This window comes from Entelurus aequoreus, linkage group LG03, assembly GCF_033978785.1.
Source record: "Entelurus aequoreus isolate RoL-2023_Sb linkage group LG03, RoL_Eaeq_v1.1, whole genome shotgun sequence".
In the NCBI taxonomy this organism is placed as follows: Eukaryota; Metazoa; Chordata; class Actinopteri; order Syngnathiformes; family Syngnathidae; genus Entelurus; species Entelurus aequoreus.
In genome coordinates this window covers 737,309-757,710 of record NC_084733.1, presented here as the reverse complement: position 1 = coordinate 757,710, position 20,402 = coordinate 737,309, and the positions used below count along the sequence as shown (strand labels likewise).

Genomic DNA, 20,402 nt, shown 5'->3' with positions numbered 1-20,402 from the left:
TTCCTCCTTTTTCTACTGTGGATCACGGATTTATATTTTAAACCTCCTCGGATACTTTACCCTCTTGAAAATTAAAGTGGAAATGGACAATCACGGTGATTTTTTATCTCATAGACAATACATCGGCGAAGCACTTTAGCTTCGGAGCTAACGTGATAGCCTCGTGCTTAACTGCACATCGAAACAAAAGAAACATGCCCCTGACTGGAAGGATAGACCGAAGATCAACAATACTACTATTACTTCTACTATCAGGAGACACTGAACTCAACCCTGGACCTGTAACCACACGGTTAATGCTATCCCGCCTGGCGAAGCTTAGCAATGCTACTGCTAGCGACGCCATTGAAGCTAACTTAGCTGCGGGACCTCCTATCTGGTCATCACAACCCCAGCTCACCTGTGCTCCAGCGATCGGCGGCTCAACGGAGGACTTCGCCCCGTTCATCGACACGGTCGGCGGCGGCAGTGGAGGACGACCCAGACATCGGCGAAGGCAGCAGCCTGGCGGTGAACAGCACGGCGGTCAACATCGACACCCCAGTCTGCAGTGGATACGATGTGGCGGGGGACCATGCGGCCTCTCCCCGGTCCCTGACGGTCGAGGACGCGGCGTCTAGACCCGCGGCATACACGGGATATTGCATTTTCTTTGTTTTCAACCGGTCCAAAGCCTGTGAAAGTTAAATCCACCACCACCCCCAACCCCCCTACCTGGCCCCCCACTCTCCAACTCCGCCCCTCCCCCTTCACCTGGATGAAGATCAATATGCCTCTCTCTCCCTTCTCTCCCTCCTGCTCCCCCAAGCAGCTCCAGCCAAACCACGACCTGAACTGCTCTACAACTCCAACCTCAATAACAACCAACAACTTTTCTGGACAGTACCACTACACAGCGGACTCTGATGCTCTTTCTGGTTCCAGTGGACTACACATCATCCACCTTCATGTGAACAGCCTCTCTGGAACCAAACTCGACCAAATCAGAGAAATGTTCCTCAACACGAAGGTAAAAATCCTGTGTTTTTCTGAAACCAAATTTGATCAAAGTGTTTCTGACTCAGAGATAGAAATAGAAAACTTTTCGGTTATCAGAAAGGACAGGAATAAAAAAATACATAACTCGCACGGATCCCAACCACAATGACCTTGAATCTGTGTGGGCGGAAATCAAATTTAAAAACGCTAAGCCGGTACTGATAGGGACTGTCTACAGACCCCCTAATCAGAGTGATTTCTATGGGGCTCTTGAGGAGTGCTTGGCTGGGGCAGACAATGTGGAGAAAATTATAACTGGAGATCTGAACACAGATATTCAACGCAGAGATGCGCCTGTCTTCAGGTCCTACAGCAAGTTTTGTAATCTGCACAGTCTTTCCCAGCTAATAGCACTACCTACAAGGGTGTGTGATTCAACCCAGTCAACCATAGATCTCATTCTCACTTCAGACCGGCCTAAAATAAAAAATAGTGGGGTCATGATCTGTGGTTTTAGCGACCACTATCTAACCTTCTGCACCCGCAAAATAGCTAAACCCAAAGTTTGTTTACTTAATACTAAAAGACAAGTTGTCTAGTATGTTCACTATTTTATTTAAGGACACACTTGCCATAAGAAACATATGTTTAATGTACCCTAATATTTTTTGTTAAAATAAAGCCAATAACGCCATTTTTTGTCATCCCCTTTATTTAGAAAAGTATCGAAAAGTACCGAAATACATTTTGGTACCGGTACCAATATATTGGTGTTGGGACAACACTAGTACCAACACATAAAACCTGTTTAATGATTATTTCAGAAAGCAAATGTTTACCCAAATGTCCACAAACAAAGTGTTTTTTAGTACATGTTATATTTAATGAGCTGAATCAGAGCAGTGAAACCTGGATAGGCGTTATTGGGAAAAATGGCCGCCCGGATCTGAACCCGAGTGGTGTTTTGTTGTTGGACTTTTGTGCTCGTCACAGATTGTCAATAACAGACACCATGTTCAAGCATAAGGGTGTCCATATATGCACTTGGCACCAGGACACCCTAGGCCGCAGTTCCATGATCGACTTTGTAGTTGTGTCATCGGATTTGCGGTCTCATGTTTTGGACACTCGGGTGAAGAGAGGGGCGGAGCTTTCTACCGATCATCACCTGGTGGTGAGTTGGCTGCGATGGTGAGGGAGGATGCCGGACAGACCTGGCAGGCCCAAACGCATTGTGAGGGTTTGCTGGGAACGCCTGGCAGAGTCTCCTGTCAGAGAGAGTTTCAATTCCCACCTCCGGAAGAACTTTGAACATGTCACGAGGGAGGTGCTGGACATTGAGTCCGAGTGGACGATGTTCCGTACCTCTATTGGAGCTGTGGCCGCAAGGTGGTTGGTGCCTGTGGCGGTAATCCTAGAACCCGCTGGTATCAGCGGTAAGGGATGCCGTCAAGCTGAAGAAAGAGTCCTATCGGGCTCTTTTGGCTCATAGGACTCCGGAGGCAGCAGACAGGTACCGACAGGCCAAGCGGTGTGCGGCTTCAGCGGTCGCGCAGGCAAAAACTCGAACATGGGAGGAGTTCGGGGAAGCCATGGAAAACGACTTCCGGACGCCTTCGAAGCGATTCTGGACCACCATCCGCCGCCTCAGGAAGGGGAAGCAATGCAATGTCAACACTGTGTATGGTGGGGATGGTGTTCTGCTGACCTCGACTGCGGATGTTGTGGATCGGTGGAGGGAATACTTCGAAGACCTCCTCAATCCTACCAGCACATCTTTCTATGAGGAAGCAGGGCCTGGGGAATCTCTGGTGGGCTCTCCTATTTCTGGGGCTGAGGTTGCCGAGGTAGTTAAAAAGCTCCTCGGTGTAAGGCTCTGGATGTTGTGGGGCTGTCTTGGTTGACAAGACTCTGCAACATCGCGTGGACATCGGGGGCGGTACCTCTGGATTGGTAGACCGGGGTGGTGGTTCCTCTCTTTAAGAAGGGGAACCGGAGGGTGTGTTCCAACTATCGTGGGATCACACTCCTCAGCCTTCCCGGTAAGGTCTATTCAGGTGTACTGGAGAGGAGGCCACGCCGGATAGTCGAACCTCGGATTCAGGAGGAACAGTGTGGTTTTTGTCCTGGTCGTGGAACTGTGGACCAGCTCTATACTCTCGGCAGGGTCCTTGAGGGTGCATGGGAGTTTGCCCAACCAGTCTACATGTGTTTTGTGGACTTGGAGAAGGCATTCGACCGTGTAACCCGGGAAGTCCTGTGGGGAGTGCTCAGAGAGTATGGGGTAACGGACTGTCTTATTGTGGCGGTCCGCTGCCTGTATAATCAGTGTCAGAACTTGGTCCGCATTGCCGGCAGTAAGTCGGACCCGTTTCCAGTGAGGGTTGGACTCCACCAAGGCTGCCCTTTGTCACCGATTCTGTTCATAACCTTTATGGACAGAATTTCTAGGCGCAGTCAGGGCGTTGAGGGTATCTGGTTTGGTGGCTGCAAGATTAGGTGGTCCTGATGGCTTCATCTGGCCAGGATCTTCAGCTCTCACTGGATCGGTTCGCAGCAGAGTGTGAAGCGACTGGGATGGGAATCAGAACCTCCAAGTCCGAGTCCAGGGTTCTCGCCCGGAAAAGGGTGGAGTGCCATCTCCGAGTTGGGGAGGAGACCCTGCCCCAAGTAGAGGAGTTCACGAGTGAGGGAAGAGTGAGGGAAGAGTGGATTGTGAGATCGACAGGCGGATCGGTGCGGCGTCTTCAGTAATGCGGACGCTGTATCGATCCGTTGTGGTGAAGAAGGAGCTGAGCCGGAAGGCAAAGCTCTCAATTTACCGGTTGATCTCACCTATGGTCATGAGCTTTGGGTCATGACCGAAAGGACAAGATCACGGGTACAAGCGGCCCAAATGAGTTTCCTCCGCCGGGTGACGGGTCTCTCCCTTATAGATAGGGTGAGAAGCTCTGCCATCCGGGGGGAGCTCAAAGTAAAGCCGCTGCTCCTCCACATGGAGAGGAGCCAGATGAGGTGGTTCGGGCATCTGGTCAGGATGCCACCCGAACGCCTCCCGAGGGAGGTGTTTTGGGCACGTCCGACCGGTAGGAGGCCACGGGGAAGACCCAGGACACGTTGGGAAGACTATCTCTCCCGGCTGTCCTGGGAACGCCTCGGGATCCCCCGGGAAGAGCTGGACGAAGTGGCTGGGGAGAGGGAAGTCTGGGCTTCCCTGCTTAGGCTGCTGCCCCCGCGACCCGACCTCGGATAAGCGGAAGAAGATGGATGGATGGATGGATGGATGAATCAGAGCAAAAACACAAAGTCTGATTAAAAAAAAATGTAGATATGAAATGTCTTTTTTTCCTGATTAGATTAGTAAGTGTGTTTCTTCTCCCAGGTGGAACCAACAAAGACATTCAGTGGTCAGCCTGCGAGACCACATTCAGGGCAGCATTACTGTCACAAGTCTGCTGCTTTTTATAAATGTTCTGTTTAAACTTCTATTTCTTTATTTTCTTCTTCTGAGCTGCACTTCCAGCTGTGTGAGGGGGAAGTAGCACACTGCTGATTGAACATTAACGTCGTGGAGAGCCTGACCTTCGCCACCGTGGACAGGGATGGTCACACACACACACACACACACACACACACACACACACACACACACACACACACACACACACACACACACACACACACACACACACACACACACACACACGCACACATACACACACACAAACTTACATGCTAACGCTACCATGCTAGCAGCTAAAATGTGTCAAGCACCAAGTCATGTAACTATGAAGCTACCCAGAAACGCTTCGCTGGGCCCGAGCTCATCTAAGATGGACTGATAGAAAGTGTAAAAGTGTTCTGTGGTCTGACGAGTCCACATTTCAAATTATTTTTGGAAAGTGTGGACGTCGTGTCCTCCGGACCAAAGAGGAAAAGAACCATCCGGATTGTTCTAGGGTGAAAGTGTAAAAGGCAGCATGTGTGATGGTATGGGGGTGTATTAGTGGTCAAGACATGGGTAACTTACACATCTGTGATGGTATGGGGGTGTATTAGTGGCCAAGACATGGGTAACTTACACATCTGTGAAGGCACCATTAATGCTAAAAGGTACATACAGCTTTTGGAGCAACATATGTTGCCATCCAAGCAACGTTACCATGGACGCCCCTGCTTATTTCAGCAAGACGATGCCAAGCCACGTGTTACAACAGCATTGAAAATGTGTGGTGCAATATGAAGGCTAAAATATGAGAAGGGAGACTGTTGAACAACTTAAGCTGTACATCAAGCAAGAATGGGAAAGAATTCCACTTCAAAAATGTGTCTCCTCACTTCCCAAACCTTTACTGAGTGTTGTTCAAAGGAAAGGCCATGTAACACACTGGTAAAAATGCCCCCAGACGGCACTGTATCGAAAAGCGACATCAGTCTCTAAAGGATATCACCACATGGGCTCAGGAACACTTCAGAAAACAACTGTCACTAAATACAGTTGGTCGCTACATCTGTAAGTGCAAGTTAAAGCTCTACTATGCAAAGCCAAAGCCATTTATCAACAACACCCAGAAACGGCGCCGGCTTCTCTGGGCCCGAGATCATCTAAATGGACTCATGCAAAGTGGAAAAGTGGTCTGTGGTCTGACGAGTCCACATTTCAAATTGTTTTTGGAAATATTCCACATCGTGTCATCCGGACCAAAGGGGAAGCGAACCATCCAGACTGTTATCCACGCAAAGTGTAAAAGGCAGCATGTGTGATGGTATGGGGGTGTATTAGTGGTCAAGACATGGGTAACTTACACATCTGTGAAGGCACCATTAATGCTGAAAAGTACATACAGCTTTTGGAACAACATATGCTGCCATCTAAGCGCCGTCTTTCTCATGGACGCCCCTGCTTATTTCAGCAAGACAATGCCAAGCCAGGTGTTACATCAACGTGGCTTCATAAAAAAAAGTGCGGGTACTTTCCTGGCCCGCGTGCAGTCCAGACCTGTCTCCCATCCAAAATGTGTGGCGCATTATGAAGCCTAAAATAGGACAGCAGAGACCCCCGGACTGTTGAACCACTGAAGCTCTACATAAAACAAGAATGGGAAAGAATTCCACTTTTTAAAGCTTTAACAATTAGTTTCCTCAGTTCCCAATCGTTTACTGAGTGTTGTTAAAAGGAAAGGCCATGTAACACAGTGGTGAACATGCCCTTTCCCAACTACTTTGGCACGTGTTGCAGCCATGAAATTCTAAAGTTAATTATTTTTTACAAAAAATAAATAAAGTTTATGAGTTTGAACATGAAATATGTTGTCTTTGTAGCATATTCAACTGAATATGGCTTGAAAAGGATTTGCAAATCATTGTATTCATTTTATATTTACATTTAACACTATTTCCCAACTCATATGGAAACGGGGTTTGTACAAAATGTATCAAAGTGGCCCTGGAAGAAGTTTGGACACCCCTAGTATCTCATGTAGATGCAGACTTTAGGCCGTATCGCTCACCCCGTGCAGTGAAAACTAGCAATACAATAAGGAAGTATTGCTATGTAAATATGGGTTATGTGCAAATATGAGGCTGAGAAGACTTGGCAAACATAAAGACTAAACATGAAGTCATGAGTGTGTTCTTGACACAATGTACAGTAGATCTGCTGTGCTGCCAAACTGCTGTTGGCACAGAAAAGGATGGAGGAAAGAAAGTGAGACATCTTCTGTGCCCACACTAAAGCTGCCTATTATGTCATCTTGGCCGTCATGGCCGCCGTGGCGTCAACACAACACCGCATTGTGCTGAGGGAGACAGGGAACCGCTCGCTCGGTCTCTTTATGGGCCCGCTCGTCCCCACTGAGTCAGGCCAACATTCCACACGGTCACTTGTGGGGACGTGCCGGACCACAAGGACTGAAGCGCAGGTGACCAAAGTGCGTCCTAAAAACAATTTTTGAACAAATCTATTAAAAAAAGCACATACAAATTGTGGATCAATAGAGCAAACGTGTAAAAAAATTCCACTTTGAGAGATTCTTTGGGGAAAATAAAGCATATTTTGTGTGTGAGACATACAAAAAAAATGTTTTTTTGACACAAAAGGCATAAAACAATAATAAAAAAACCAAATAAAAATCTATAATCGACTGATAAATCTGAAGTTGATTTCGAGAGTAAAAAAAAAAAAAGTATGATTTATTTTTAACACTTTTATGAGTCCCCTAGAATTGTTGTGGGATTTTATTTGTTTTACTGTCATTGCTCAAAAAATACTAATGATTTAAATCAATGTTTTTATGAATTATTGATCTATTTAAAGGAGAACCACACTTTTTGGGGGGAATTTTGCTTAAAGTACACAATCATTATGAGAGACAAGAACATACGTTTTTATTTAGGATTTTAAAAATGATATAAAAAAAAAACGCTTGGAAGATGTTGTTAATGGGAGTCACTGTTGTAGCCTTCAAAGCCCTTTAAAACTCTCCATCAACCTTTTATATACACACTGCAAGTATATATATATATATATATATATATATATATATAATGTAGTAACAGACACTTTCATAACAATATGTTCAATATTTACCGTATTTTGGTCATTTTAAGCATTGCCGGAACTTCTTTCCTCAGCGCATTTATTTCCGTTTCCATAGCAGCACACTTCTGGCAACAAATGTGTGTTTTCTAATCATGGCAGACTAGGTAACAGACAACACAGAGGACTATTGTTGGACAAATGAAGATTCACAACTTTATCTTTTTGAACACGAATATACTGAGGATGAACTGCTGCTTATAGAAGCCGGCACCAAGAGAGAGTGAAACGTTGGAGCAGACGGAAGCCGAGAGAGTGAGGTCGGCGTGACTTTGATGCTGTGCGTGTGGAGCATGGAGCAAAGCTATTTCAACATAAATGGAGTGCTTACCCAAAATAAACAGGAAAAACCGTGCCCGGCCTGCTGCACCAAACAGACAACTGTCCATGGAGTGAGTCACTATAATGTTGATCGTGATACACGCAGCACATCATGCGTGTTATTACAACTACATACACTGTCGAGCTAGCTGTGTACAAACAAAACATGAAATGTGGGATAAAACTTTACACATACTGTAATAGGATTGTTTACATTTTTCAGTCAGTACTTATCGCATAGTGTTGTGCATTATAAAACTCAAACACGTTTTGGCTAGCTTGTCTCTTGCCCTAGTTAGCTTTTACGGCTAACACCAATGTGTTACGCTATTAAAAAAGAGTTCCTCAGTGTTTGCTCTTACAAAAACTATGTTGCTTCAGTTTGGTTATTACAGGAATTAAGTATTTTTGATGGTTTTGGAATGCATTTTCAAGTGATTTAGAGGTAGAATGGATCGCTCCCATTAGCTACTTTGCTAGCCACTGAGAACAAACTGATTTTTACATGTTGAATGCAAAAAAAAACACTTCTGTCTTCTTGTCTCTCATAAAGATTGTGAACAATCAGCAAATTTCCCCCCAAAAAAGTGCAGTTCCCTTTTAAGGCTGTAATTGTTTCACATTAAATATTCCACTTTGAAATATTTTGGGGGGCAAATGTTACATATTTGGAGTTTTTACCATAAAAACAGGGTTTTCTTTGACAAAGAGGGCATACAACATTTAATTTTTTTTTAACTTTATATCGACGGATAGACTGAAGTTTCAAATAATAATATATATGAACAAATATATGGCTTATTTTTATTTTATTTTTGACTGACTCCCTTCTGGGTCCCTGGGACCAAACTAAAGGTTAAAAAGGTGTAAATATTGCATAGTTTTTTGAATCATGCAATCTCCTGGTGTCGCCTCGTCCAGACATTTGCAACTATTCTACTTATCTGCTGCCAAGGTGCAAAACAAGCCCACCTTCTGGGGGAAAAGAACAATGCCACATTAGTGACCTCGCTGATGACACACATTTTTTAAACGTGACGCCCAAGATGGCCGAGGTCAAAGGTCAGGTGCGTTCCTCTAATGGCAACACCTGTTCCGCCGTGAAACTTTGACCAGCCGCACAAGATCATGTTTTTGGTCGCGTGAGGCGACTTTACAGGTGTAAAAAGAAGCGGACCACCATTACTACTTAGACAAAAGCCGTAACGTGAGCACCTAACATTCCTCCCGGTCACGCAAGTGTAAAAAGAAGTGAACCGCCGTAAGAACAATAGAACTGTCAAGCTTAACTGTCTCTGCATATTTTTCTGCTATACTTTCAACACTACTGATTATGGCCCCTTTTTTAGTTTTTTTTTCACAAATAAGCCCCCATAAAGGCCAAAGAAGAAGCAAACCAGCAAACAGGTAAAGTGATGATGATGAAGTGATGCTCTGCTAAAGTACTACGCCCTTGTGAGTGCACGTGCTAACTTCAACTACCGTATTTTACAGACTAGAATCAGCACTTAAAATCCTTTTCATTTTCTCAAAACTCCACAGTGCGCCTTATAAGCCGCTGCGCCTAATGTACGGAATCATTCTGGTTTTGCTTACCGACCTCGAAGCTATTATATTTGGTACATAGTGTAATGATGAGTGTGACCAGTAGATGGCAGTCACACATAAGAGATAGGTGTAGACTGCAATATGACTCAAGTAAACAACAGCAATATTTGATATGTTCCATTGAAAATATAGAACATTACACATCAAAAATGTATCAAAATGTTTTAGTAGGACTTTGGTAAGCTATGAAGCCACACCACTTGATGGATTGTACTGTGCTTCAACATAGGAGTATTATTATGCTGTGTGTATAAGGTAAGACATATTATCTGCCGTTTTGTTTCACTATATTATGCAAAAGCAACTTTTCTTACCTTCTGGTACCTGCTGATCTGTATTTGTTATCTGCATAAGTCCTGAAAAATTGCGCGAGTCCGCCTTTGTAGTCCGTACCGACACCGTAGTGGATAATCTTCTTCTTGTTATGTGACATTCATGTTGCCATTTCTAATATAAAGTAGTGTAAAGTTCTTACTTATATCTGTCAGTAAACTCACCATGAAAGCACTAAAACATACCGGTGTTGTGACTTTACATTATTCACCCAAGGAACTTTACATATTAGAGAGTTCCGGTCGGACGCTTTTTCACGGGACACATTTCCGGCGGATGAGGAGATGCTGCTCCGTTATTGATTGAAGTAAAGTGTGAATGTCATTAAAAGAGTTAGCGCCATCTTTGGACACTTCTTCCACTCCCGTCCTTGCACGCTACACCGCTACAACAGGGACAAGACGCTGTCCAAGTGGAGGCACGTAAATAAGACACGCCCACAAAAGGGTGCATCCTGAAGAGACTGTCAGAAAGTGAGTTGAAGATGATGAGTAAAACATCATCTATGCAACATTGAAGCAGCATTACATGTTATGTAGACCACAAGGAAGTCTTTTACATTTACAAAATAATAATAATAATATGACTCCTTTAATGCGCCTTATAATCCGGTGCGCCTTTTGTATGAAAATAGACCTGACTAGACCCGAGTCAGTTATATTGTCTTTATATTCCAGCCAGTTAATATGTTTTTGGGGGGAATTGAGGGGATTATTTGGATGCGTTCAAGAGTCTTACGGCCTGTGGGAAGAAGCTGTTACACAACCTGGAGGTTCTGCTACGGAACCTCTTTCTAGAGTCCTGCGGTGAAACCAGTCCTTGGTGGGGGTGGGAGGAGTCTCTGCTCAGTGGCCTAGTGGTTAGAGTGTCCGCCCTGAGATGGGTAGGTTGTGAGTTCAAACCCCGGCCGAGTCATACCAAAGACTATACAAATGGGAGCCCTGCTTGGCACTCAGTATCAAGGGGTGGAATTGGGGGTTAAATCACCAAAAAATGATTCCCGGGAGCAGCCACCGCTGCTGCTCACTGCTCCCCTCACCGCGGTATAGCTCGGTTGGTAGAGCGGCCGTGCCAGCAACTTGAGGGTTGCAGGTTCGATCCCCGCTTCCGCCATCCTAGTCACTGCCGTTGTGTCCTTGGGCAAGACACTTTACCCACCTGCTCCCAGTGCCACCCACACTGCTTTAAATGGAACTTAGATATTGGGTTTCACAATGTAAAGTGCTTTGAGTCACTTGAGAAAAAGCGCTATATAAATGTAATTCACTTCACTTCACTTCACTCTCATGGGGTGACCAAGGGTGATGGGTCAAATGCAGAGGACACATTTCACCACACCTAGTGTGTGTGTGTGTGTGTGTGTGACAATCATTGCTACTTTAAAGGCCTACTGAAATGAAATGTTTTTATTTAAACGGGGATAGCAGATCCATTCTATGTGTCATACTTGATCATTTCGTGATATTGCCATATTTTTGCTGAAAGGATTTAGTAGAGAACATCGACGATAAAGTTCGCAACTTTTGGTCGCTGATAAAAAAAAGCCTTGCCTGTAGCGGAAGTAGCGTGACGTCACAGGTTGAAAGTAGCGTGACGTCACAGGTTGAAAGTAGCGTGACGTCACAGCTTGAAAGTAGCGTGACGTCACAGCTTGAAAGTAGCGTGACGTCACAGGTTGAAAGTAGCGTGACGTCACAGGTTGAAAGTAGCGTGACGTCACAGGTTGAAAGTAGCGTGACGTCACAGGTTGAAAGGCTCCTCACATTTCCTCATTGTTTACACCAGCAGCGAGAGAGATTCGGACTGAGAAAGCGACGATTACCCCATTAATTTGAGCCAGGATGAAAGATTCGTGGATGAGGAACATGAGAGTGAAGGACTAGAGTGCAGTGCAGGACGCATCTTTTTTTCGCTCTGACCGTAACTTAGGTACAAGCTGGCTCATTGGATTCCACACTCTCTCCTTTTTCTATTGTGGATCACAGATTTGTATTTGAAAGCACCTGGGATACTATATCCTCTTGAAAATGAGAGTCCAGAACGCCAAATGGACATTCACAGTGACTTTTATCTCCACGACAATACATCGGCGAAGCACTTTAGCTACGGAGCTAACGTGATAGCATTGGGCTTAACTGCAGATAGAAACAAAATAAATGAACCTCTGACTGGAAGGATAGTCAGAAGATCAACAATACTATTAAACCATGGACCTGTAACTACACGGTTAATGCTTTCCAGCCTGGCGAAGCTTAACAATGCTGTTGCTAACGACGCCATTGAAGCTAACTTAGCAACGGGACCTCACAGAGCTATGCTAAAAACATTAGCTATCCACCTACGCCAGCCAGCCCTCATCTGCTCATCAACACCCGTGCTCACCTGCGTTCCAGCGATCGACGGTGCGACGAAAGACTTCACCCGATCATCGATGCGGTCGGCGGCTAGCGTCGGATAGCGCGTCTGCTATCCAAGTCAAAGTCTTCCTGGTTGTGTTGCTGCAGCCAGCCGCTAATACACCGATCCCACCTACAACTTTCTTCTTTGCAGTCTTCATTGTTCATTAAACAAATTGCAAAAATTCACCAACACAGATGTCCACAATACTGTGCAATTATGAGATGAAAACAGAGCTTTTTTGTATTGGATTCAATGGTGTACCAATACTTCCGTTTATCTAGTGACGTCACGCGCATACGTCATCATACATAGACCTTTTCAAGCGGAAGTGTGGCGGGAAATGTAAAATGTCACTTTATAAGTTAACCCGGCCGTATTGGCATGTGTTGCAATGTTAAGATGTCATCATTGATATATAAACTATCAGACTGCGTGGTTGCTAGTAGTGGCTTTCAGTAGGACTTGAACTTGAACTTGAACTGCACATTTTCTGAGCCCTGGTCAGGCAGCGGCTTTTTGCGATCTCCCGGCTAGGAGGAAGAGGAGTCCTGATGATCCTCACTACCTCAATACGGTCATAAAGCCAAAGAAAAAAGCAAAAAACACATTTGCTTTTTCTTCGGACGTTACTTTTTGCACCAGGTTTCAACTTTTGCACTTTTTCTTTAGCACTGGCGGCTGTAAAAAAAAAAAACAACAACATTGTTTGGAGTGCTGTGAACTGCAAAGTGTAATAATTATGATGCACTAATTAGTGACTGCAAAGTATAATTATGATGCACTAATTAGTGACTGCAATGTATAATTATGATGCACTAATTAGTGACTTGACTTGTGCTGAGGGAGCACAAACATGGAAGAAAGTTGCAATGTTGACATGGAAATAAATGTTAGTTGGAGATTCCAACACACATCAAAGTGTTGGAAGAAGAAACAACTGTGGAGAGTTACACAACTACTACACAACTACTACACAACTCCTGCACAACTACTACACAACAACTACTACACAACTACTAGAGAACTACTAGAGAACTCCTACACAACTACTAGAGAACTACTACACAACTACTACACAACTACTAGAGAACTCCTACACAACTACTAGAGAACTACTAGAGAACTACTACACAACTACTACACAACTACTAGAGAACTCCTACACAACTACTAGAGAACTACTAGAGAACTACTACACAACTACTAGAGAACTCCTACACAACTACTACACAACTACTAGAGAACTACTACACAACTACTACACAACTACTAGAGAACTCCTACACAACTACTACACAACTACTACACAACTACTACACAACTACTAGAGAACTACTACACAACTACCACACAACTACTACACAACTACTAGAGAACTCCTACACAACTACTACACAACTACTAGAGAACTACTACACAACTACCACACAATTACTACACAACTACTAGAGAACTCCTACACAACTCCTGCACAACTTCTACACAACTTGTGAACGCAATACTTTGGAACTTCTCCTGTTTCATCTTCTCGCGACACAAATAGAACACGAGCTGACAAAAACGGGGTACTAACCTGCTCCTGGCGTGTCCGCGACGTCCACATTGTGTCTGTAGTGACGAAGACGAGGAGAAGAATGTCGTCTAGTCTTCTTCTTCTTCTTCCTCTTCTTCTTCCTCCTCTTCCTCTCAAGTATTCCACAAGAAAGCAAGTCAAGCCTCAGCGAAGTGGGCGGCGCTACTCCACTCCGCAACCAATCACGGAAGAGAAAGGCGGGTCTTTGGGGATTCTTTGGCCAATCAGACAGCGGTGCTTTCGAGCCCAGGGAGAGTGGGAGGAGTCGCACTGTTTTGTTACGTCATCGCCTCCAAACTGTTTTGTCCACAAAGTCTTATTTTGCGCTTCATTTTCCACACAATATGCTGTGTTTATGTGTCAATACAAGTAGCTTAACTCACATTTGAATGCACATCTACATCATTCATTTAAATATTATAATGATGATACAGTTTTATCATTCCAAATGGTCCAATAATATGAAACTGCATTCAATAAAAGTTCCTGGTTTTAATTCAAGCAAAGTACAGCAATGATCTTTTACGCCATCGTGTGGAGAAGAGTGTGTACTGCACGCAGTTTTTTACTAATACTGTAGAAGTGCATATTTATGTTATTGATGGAATTAGAAGAAGAGATATGAATTATGAAAGGATGTTTTATATTGCTATATTATTATTATTAGAAGTAGTAGTAATGGATGTACTGCAGGATAAGTGGCATACAATATGTATGTACTGCATAATTATGTTACTAACAATATTAGTACAAGTGATATAAGTAGGAAATTATTTCCTAAATTATGATATTATTACTGGACAAATGAATACATGCATATGTTTTGTAGTAGTAGTTATGAATGTACTGCATTATTGTATGATGTCATTGGTTGACGTAGTAGTAGCACTGGTAATAGTAGTTATGGATGAAAGTATGTACTGTATTATTAATAATATTAGTAGAAGTAGTAGTAGTTATGGATGGAAGTATTTAGAGTATTGTTCTAAAATGACTGCTATTCGTATATGTAGCACTATTTATGAATGAAAGTATGCACTACATTACTATGACATTATTGTTATTAGTAGAAGTAGTACTATGAATGAATGAATTATATACTGTAGTATAGTCAAATTATTTGTATTTATTTGTATAGGTAGTAGTAGTAGATATGGATGAAGAATATACTGCACATTATTAATTGTATAAGTTGTAGTAGCGGATGAATAATGTCGTTTTTTCAATATGACTATGAATAATGATGACATTATTAACATAAATAATCAAACGTACTACAACAGTGTTTCTCACACTTATTTCCACCAAGTACTACCTCAGACCAAAACCTGGCCCTCCAAGTACCAACATAATGACCCACATTCAGATACAGTAGCATAATAGGCCCAAGTATTCATTACAAACAAAGCAGAGGTTTTATCTAACAAGCGAATGCAGCTGGGATAGGCTCCAGCCATCCCCGCCAATAAAAACAATAAACTTTTAATAATAATTAAAGTACCATTAGGAAAATAAAATAAATATATTAAAAAATAAAAAATGAAAGTGTGTGACCCAAGAGCGTAAATTAGCACGGTCATCTGTGACCAAGCTGCCAAAGAATAGGCCCAAGTATTCATTACAAACAAAGCAGAGGTTTCATCTAACAAGAGATTGCAGCTGGGATAGGCTCCAGCCACCCCTGCTACCCCAAGAGGACAAGCGGTAGAAAATGGAACTCAATTTGACATTTTTGGCCACTGCAGCAGTACACACAATTTGAACAGTAACACTGTGTTTGAATATAATAAGTGATTATTTGGCATACCACTAAATAGAACCCGCTAGTGGTACAAGTACCACAGTTTGAGAACCACTGTACTACAGTTTGTACTACAGTTTGTACTACAGTGTTTCACATGTACTACAGTTTGTACTACAGTTTGTACTACAGTGTTTACAGTTTGTACTACAGTGTTTCACATGTACTACAGTTTGTACTACAGGGACCACAGATGACAAAGGAGTCAGGGACCACAGATGACAAAGGAGTCAGGGACCACAGAGGAGTCAGGGACCACAGATGACAAAGGAGTCAGGGACCACAGATGACAAAGGAGTCAGGGACCACAGATGACAAAGGAGTCAGGGACCACAGAGGAGTCAGGGACCACAGATGACAAAGGAGTCGGGGACCACAGATGACAAAGGAGTCAGGGACCACAGATGACAAAGGAGTCAGGGACCACAGATGACAAAGGAGTCAGGGACCACAGATGACAAAGGAGTCAGGGACCACAGATGACAAAGGAGTCAGGGACCACAGATGACAAAGGAGTCAGGGACCACAGAGGAGTCAGGGACCACAGATGACAAAGGAGTCAGGGACCACAGATGACAAAGGAGTCAGGGACCACAGATGACAAAGGAGTCAGGGACCACAGATGACAAAGGAGTCAGGGACTACAGATGACAAAGGAGTCAGGGGCCACAGATGACAAAGGAGTCAGGGACCACAGATGACAAAGGAGTCAGTCAGGGACCACAGATGACAAAGGAGTCAGGGACCACAGATGACAAAGGAGTCGGGGACCACAGATGACAAAGGAGTCAGGGACCACAGATGACAAAGGAGTCAGGGACCACAGATGACAAAGGAGTCAGGGACCACAGATGACAAAGGAGTCAGGGACCACAGATGACAAAGGAGTCAGGGACCACAGATGACAAAGGAGTCAGGGACCACAGATGACAAAGGAGTCGGGGACCACAGATGACAAAGGAGTCAGGGACCACAGATGACAAAGGAGTCAGGGACCACAGATGACAAAGGAGTCAGGGACCACAGATGACAAAGGAGTCGGGGACCACAGATGACAAAGGAGTCAGGGACCACAGATGACAAAGGAGTCAGGGACCACAGATGACAAAGGAGTCAGGGACCACAGATGACAAAGGAGTCAGGGACCACAGATGACAAAGGAGTCAGGGACCACAGATGACAAAGGAGTCAGGGACTACAGATGACAAAGGAGTCAGGGGCCACAGATGACAAAGGAGTCAGGGACCACAGATGACAAAGGAGTCAGTCAGGGACCACAGATGACAAAGGAGTCAGGGACCACAGATGACAAAGGAGTCGGGGACCACAGATGACAAAGGAGTCAGGGACCACAGATGACAAAGGAGTCAGGGACCACAGATGACAAAGGAGTCAGGGACCACAGATGACAAAGGAGTCAGGGACCACAGATGACAAAGGAGTCAGGGACCACAGATGACAAAGGAGTCAGGGACCACAGATGACAAAGGAGTCGGGGACCACAGATGACAAAGGAGTCAGGGACCACAGATGACAAAGGAGTCAGGGACCACAGATGACAAAGGAGTCAGGGACCACAGATGACAAAGGAGTCGGGGACCACAGATGACAAAGGAGTCAGGGACCACAGATGACAAAGGAGTCAGGGACCACAGATGACAAAGGAGTCAGGGACCACAGATGACAAAGGAGTCGGGGACCACAGATGACAAAGGAGTCAGGGACCACAGATGACAAAGGAGTCAGGGACCACAGATGACAAAGGAGTCAGGGACCACAGATGACAAAGGAGTCAGGGACCACAGATGACAAAGGAGTCAGGGACCACAGATGACAAAGGAGTCAGGGACCACAGATGACAAAGGAGTCAGGGACCACAGATGACAAAGGAGTCAGGGACCACAGATGACAAAGGAGTCAGGGACCACAGATGACAAAGGAGTCAGGGACCACAGATGACAAAGGAGTCAGGGACCACAGATGACAAAGGAGTCAGGGACCACAGATGACAAAGGAGTCAGGGACCACAGATGACAAAGGAGTCAGGGGCCACAGATGACAAAGGAGTCAGGGACCACAGATGACAAAGGAGTCAGGGACCACAGATGACAAAGGAGTCAGGGACCACAGATGACAAAGGAGTCAGGGACCACAGATGACAAAGGAGTCAGGGACCACAGATGACAAAGGAGTCAGGGACCACAGATGACAAAGGAGTCAGGGACCACAGATGACAAAGGAGTCAGGGACCACAGATGACAAAGGAGTCAGGGACCACAGATGACAAAGGAGTCAGTCAGGGACCACAGATGACAAGGAGTCAGGGACCACAGATGACAAGGAGTCAGGGACCACAGATGACAAAGGAGTCAGGGACCACAGATGGCCCCTGTGCCGCACCTTGTACAAGCCAGCTGTAGAAGCTAAGTGTTAATGTCCACTATAGTCTTAGTAGCGTAGTGTATTTGTTCATCCTATGCTCACATATGACTTGTCTTACGTCAGCACCAGAAGTGGACAAATCAGATGTTCACCTGGCAGGTATTTTAAGGTAATAAATAGGGAAGTCCTTCTTTATCCTGTTTGACCATATATTGCTGCCTTTGCACCTGTCAATGTTGACTTTTGTATACACATTAAATCAACAGAAAATCCTGACTTTGGAGCAATGTTCACGGACTCTAGTATTTGTCTCTCTATTAGATGCAATGTTATTGGGAGCATGATTTATGTCCTCACTGGTTCACACCTCCTCATATGGAAGCTACTTTTCCTTGTCTCAAGAAAGGTATAAATACAAGAACACTCATAGGTTGTAAGTTGAACAGTTTCCCAGCACCTCCAGATCCAGTATTACAGTATAGAACAGAGGTGTCAAACATACGGCCCGTGGGCCGGATCAGGCCCGCCAACAGGTTTTATCCGGCCCGCCTGATGAGTTTGCCAAGTATTAAAATGAGCTGCATTTTTTTTTCTAAATGAAAGAAACTGCTGTTCTGAATGTGTCCACTGGATGTCACAATAGCAATTCTGTTAGGACTAGCAAGAGATACAAAGTAAAGCGTGGAAACTTAAAAACCTGCCGTTTTATGTCTTCTGCTTCAAACACATCGTTATTTGGCACCCTTACTCCCCAATAATGTCTTTGTGTGGGTTTTAAGAATAGACGGTCAGTGTTTCCCATAAACTGCCAAGGGTATGGCGTGGCCATCATCGAGTATTTTGCATAATTTACTACAATGATATGATTTTTTCTAAAAAGGCTCAAATAATGTATACTTACTAATTAATAATAACAGTTTTGTTTTAAACGTCCATCCATCCATCCATTTTACAATATAATTACAACACTTTATGTACATATTTATATACAGATTTGAACAATAAGTTATTCACTGAAATATATTTATTAATTGTGGTTCTTACAAAAAATATATCTTATAAAATATAAAAGCTAAAATGTCTCTTAAAGCTCTGCCCCTTTAATTAGTGCATACTAAATCATTTAACTTTAGCCGACTACTACAAGCATATTATTTACCAGCAACATAAAGTGAAACAGAGGCAGAGGTGTCCTATAACAAATAAACATAAAACAGTAGTGGTGGTAGATAGACACAGAGCTTCATCAAACATCTGATCCACTGAACAAAGAGCTCCAAAAATGTTGAACTTTAGACTGCCATTAGTTTTACTCCCCACACTTAACCATGTGTTTCCTACTGCCTGCACACTTTGCACCCTTTGTTATATACACATGTTGTGTTTCTAATAGAAATACATTTAATACAAACAGCTGATATGATCATCTACATCAACTATATGATTTGCCTGTGAAGCTGGACAGGACAAAAAAAAAAGAAATAATAATTTTTTTTTACATTTAAATTTTTTTAAATTTTTTATTTGTGGCGGACGTAATTCTTTCGTGGCGGGCCGCCACAAATAAATGAATGTGTGGGAAACACTGACGGTAATATCTTGTGTACTCGGATAATCAACTTTTACCTTGAAAATAATTTTTTGTCTTCAAAATCAACTTTTACCATTGCAAGATGCCTCGTTGTCGTCCTTTTTCATAATAATAACATCAATAATAATTAGAGATATCCGATAACATCGGACTGCCGATATTATCGGCCGATAAATGCTATAAAATGTAATATTGGAAATTATTGGTATCGGTTTCAAAAAGTAAAATGTATGACTTTTTAAAAGGCCGCTGTGTACACGGACGTAGGGAGAAGTACAGAGCGCCCATAAACCTTAAAGGCACTGCCTTTGCGTGCCGGCCCAGTCACATAATATCTACGGCTTTTCCACACACACAAGTGAATGCAATGCATACTTGGTCAACAGCCATACAGGTCACACTGAGGGTAGCCGTATAAACAACTTTAACATTGTTACAAATATGCGCCACACTGTGAACCCACACCAAACAAGAATGACAAACACATTTCGGGAGAACATCCGCACCGTAACACAACATAAACACAACAGAACAAATACCCAAAACCCCTTGCAGCACTAACTCTTCCAGGACGCTACAATGTACACCCCCTGCTACCTCAACCCCGCCCACCTCAACCTCCTCATGCTCTCCCAGGGAGAGCATGTCCCAAATTCCAAGCTGCTGTTTTGAGGCATGTTAAAAAAAATAATGCACTTTGTGACTTCAATAATAAATATGGCAGTGCCATGTTGGCATTTTTTTCATAACTTGAGTTGATTTATTTTGTAAAACCTTGTTACATTGTTTAATGCATCCAGCGGGGCATCACAACAAA

At 43.8% G+C, this 20,402-nt stretch overlaps 1 protein-coding gene across 2 annotated transcripts in view; it reads right to left on the bottom strand.

The window, feature by feature from the left end:
• pld1a (phospholipase D1a) overlaps positions 1 to 20,402 on the bottom strand; it is an 86,807-nt gene that overhangs the window by 65,447 nt on the left and 958 nt on the right. Inside the window, exon 2 of one of the 2 annotated variants that reach the window (XM_062040934.1) lies at positions 13,812 to 13,921. The exons of the other annotated variant lie outside the window; for it this stretch is intronic. Within the exon in view, the coding sequence (XP_061896918.1) occupies positions 13,812 to 13,921 (110 nt within the window). The remainder of the gene's footprint in view (positions 1 to 13,811; positions 13,922 to 20,402) is intronic. 2 annotated transcript variants of the gene reach the window in all.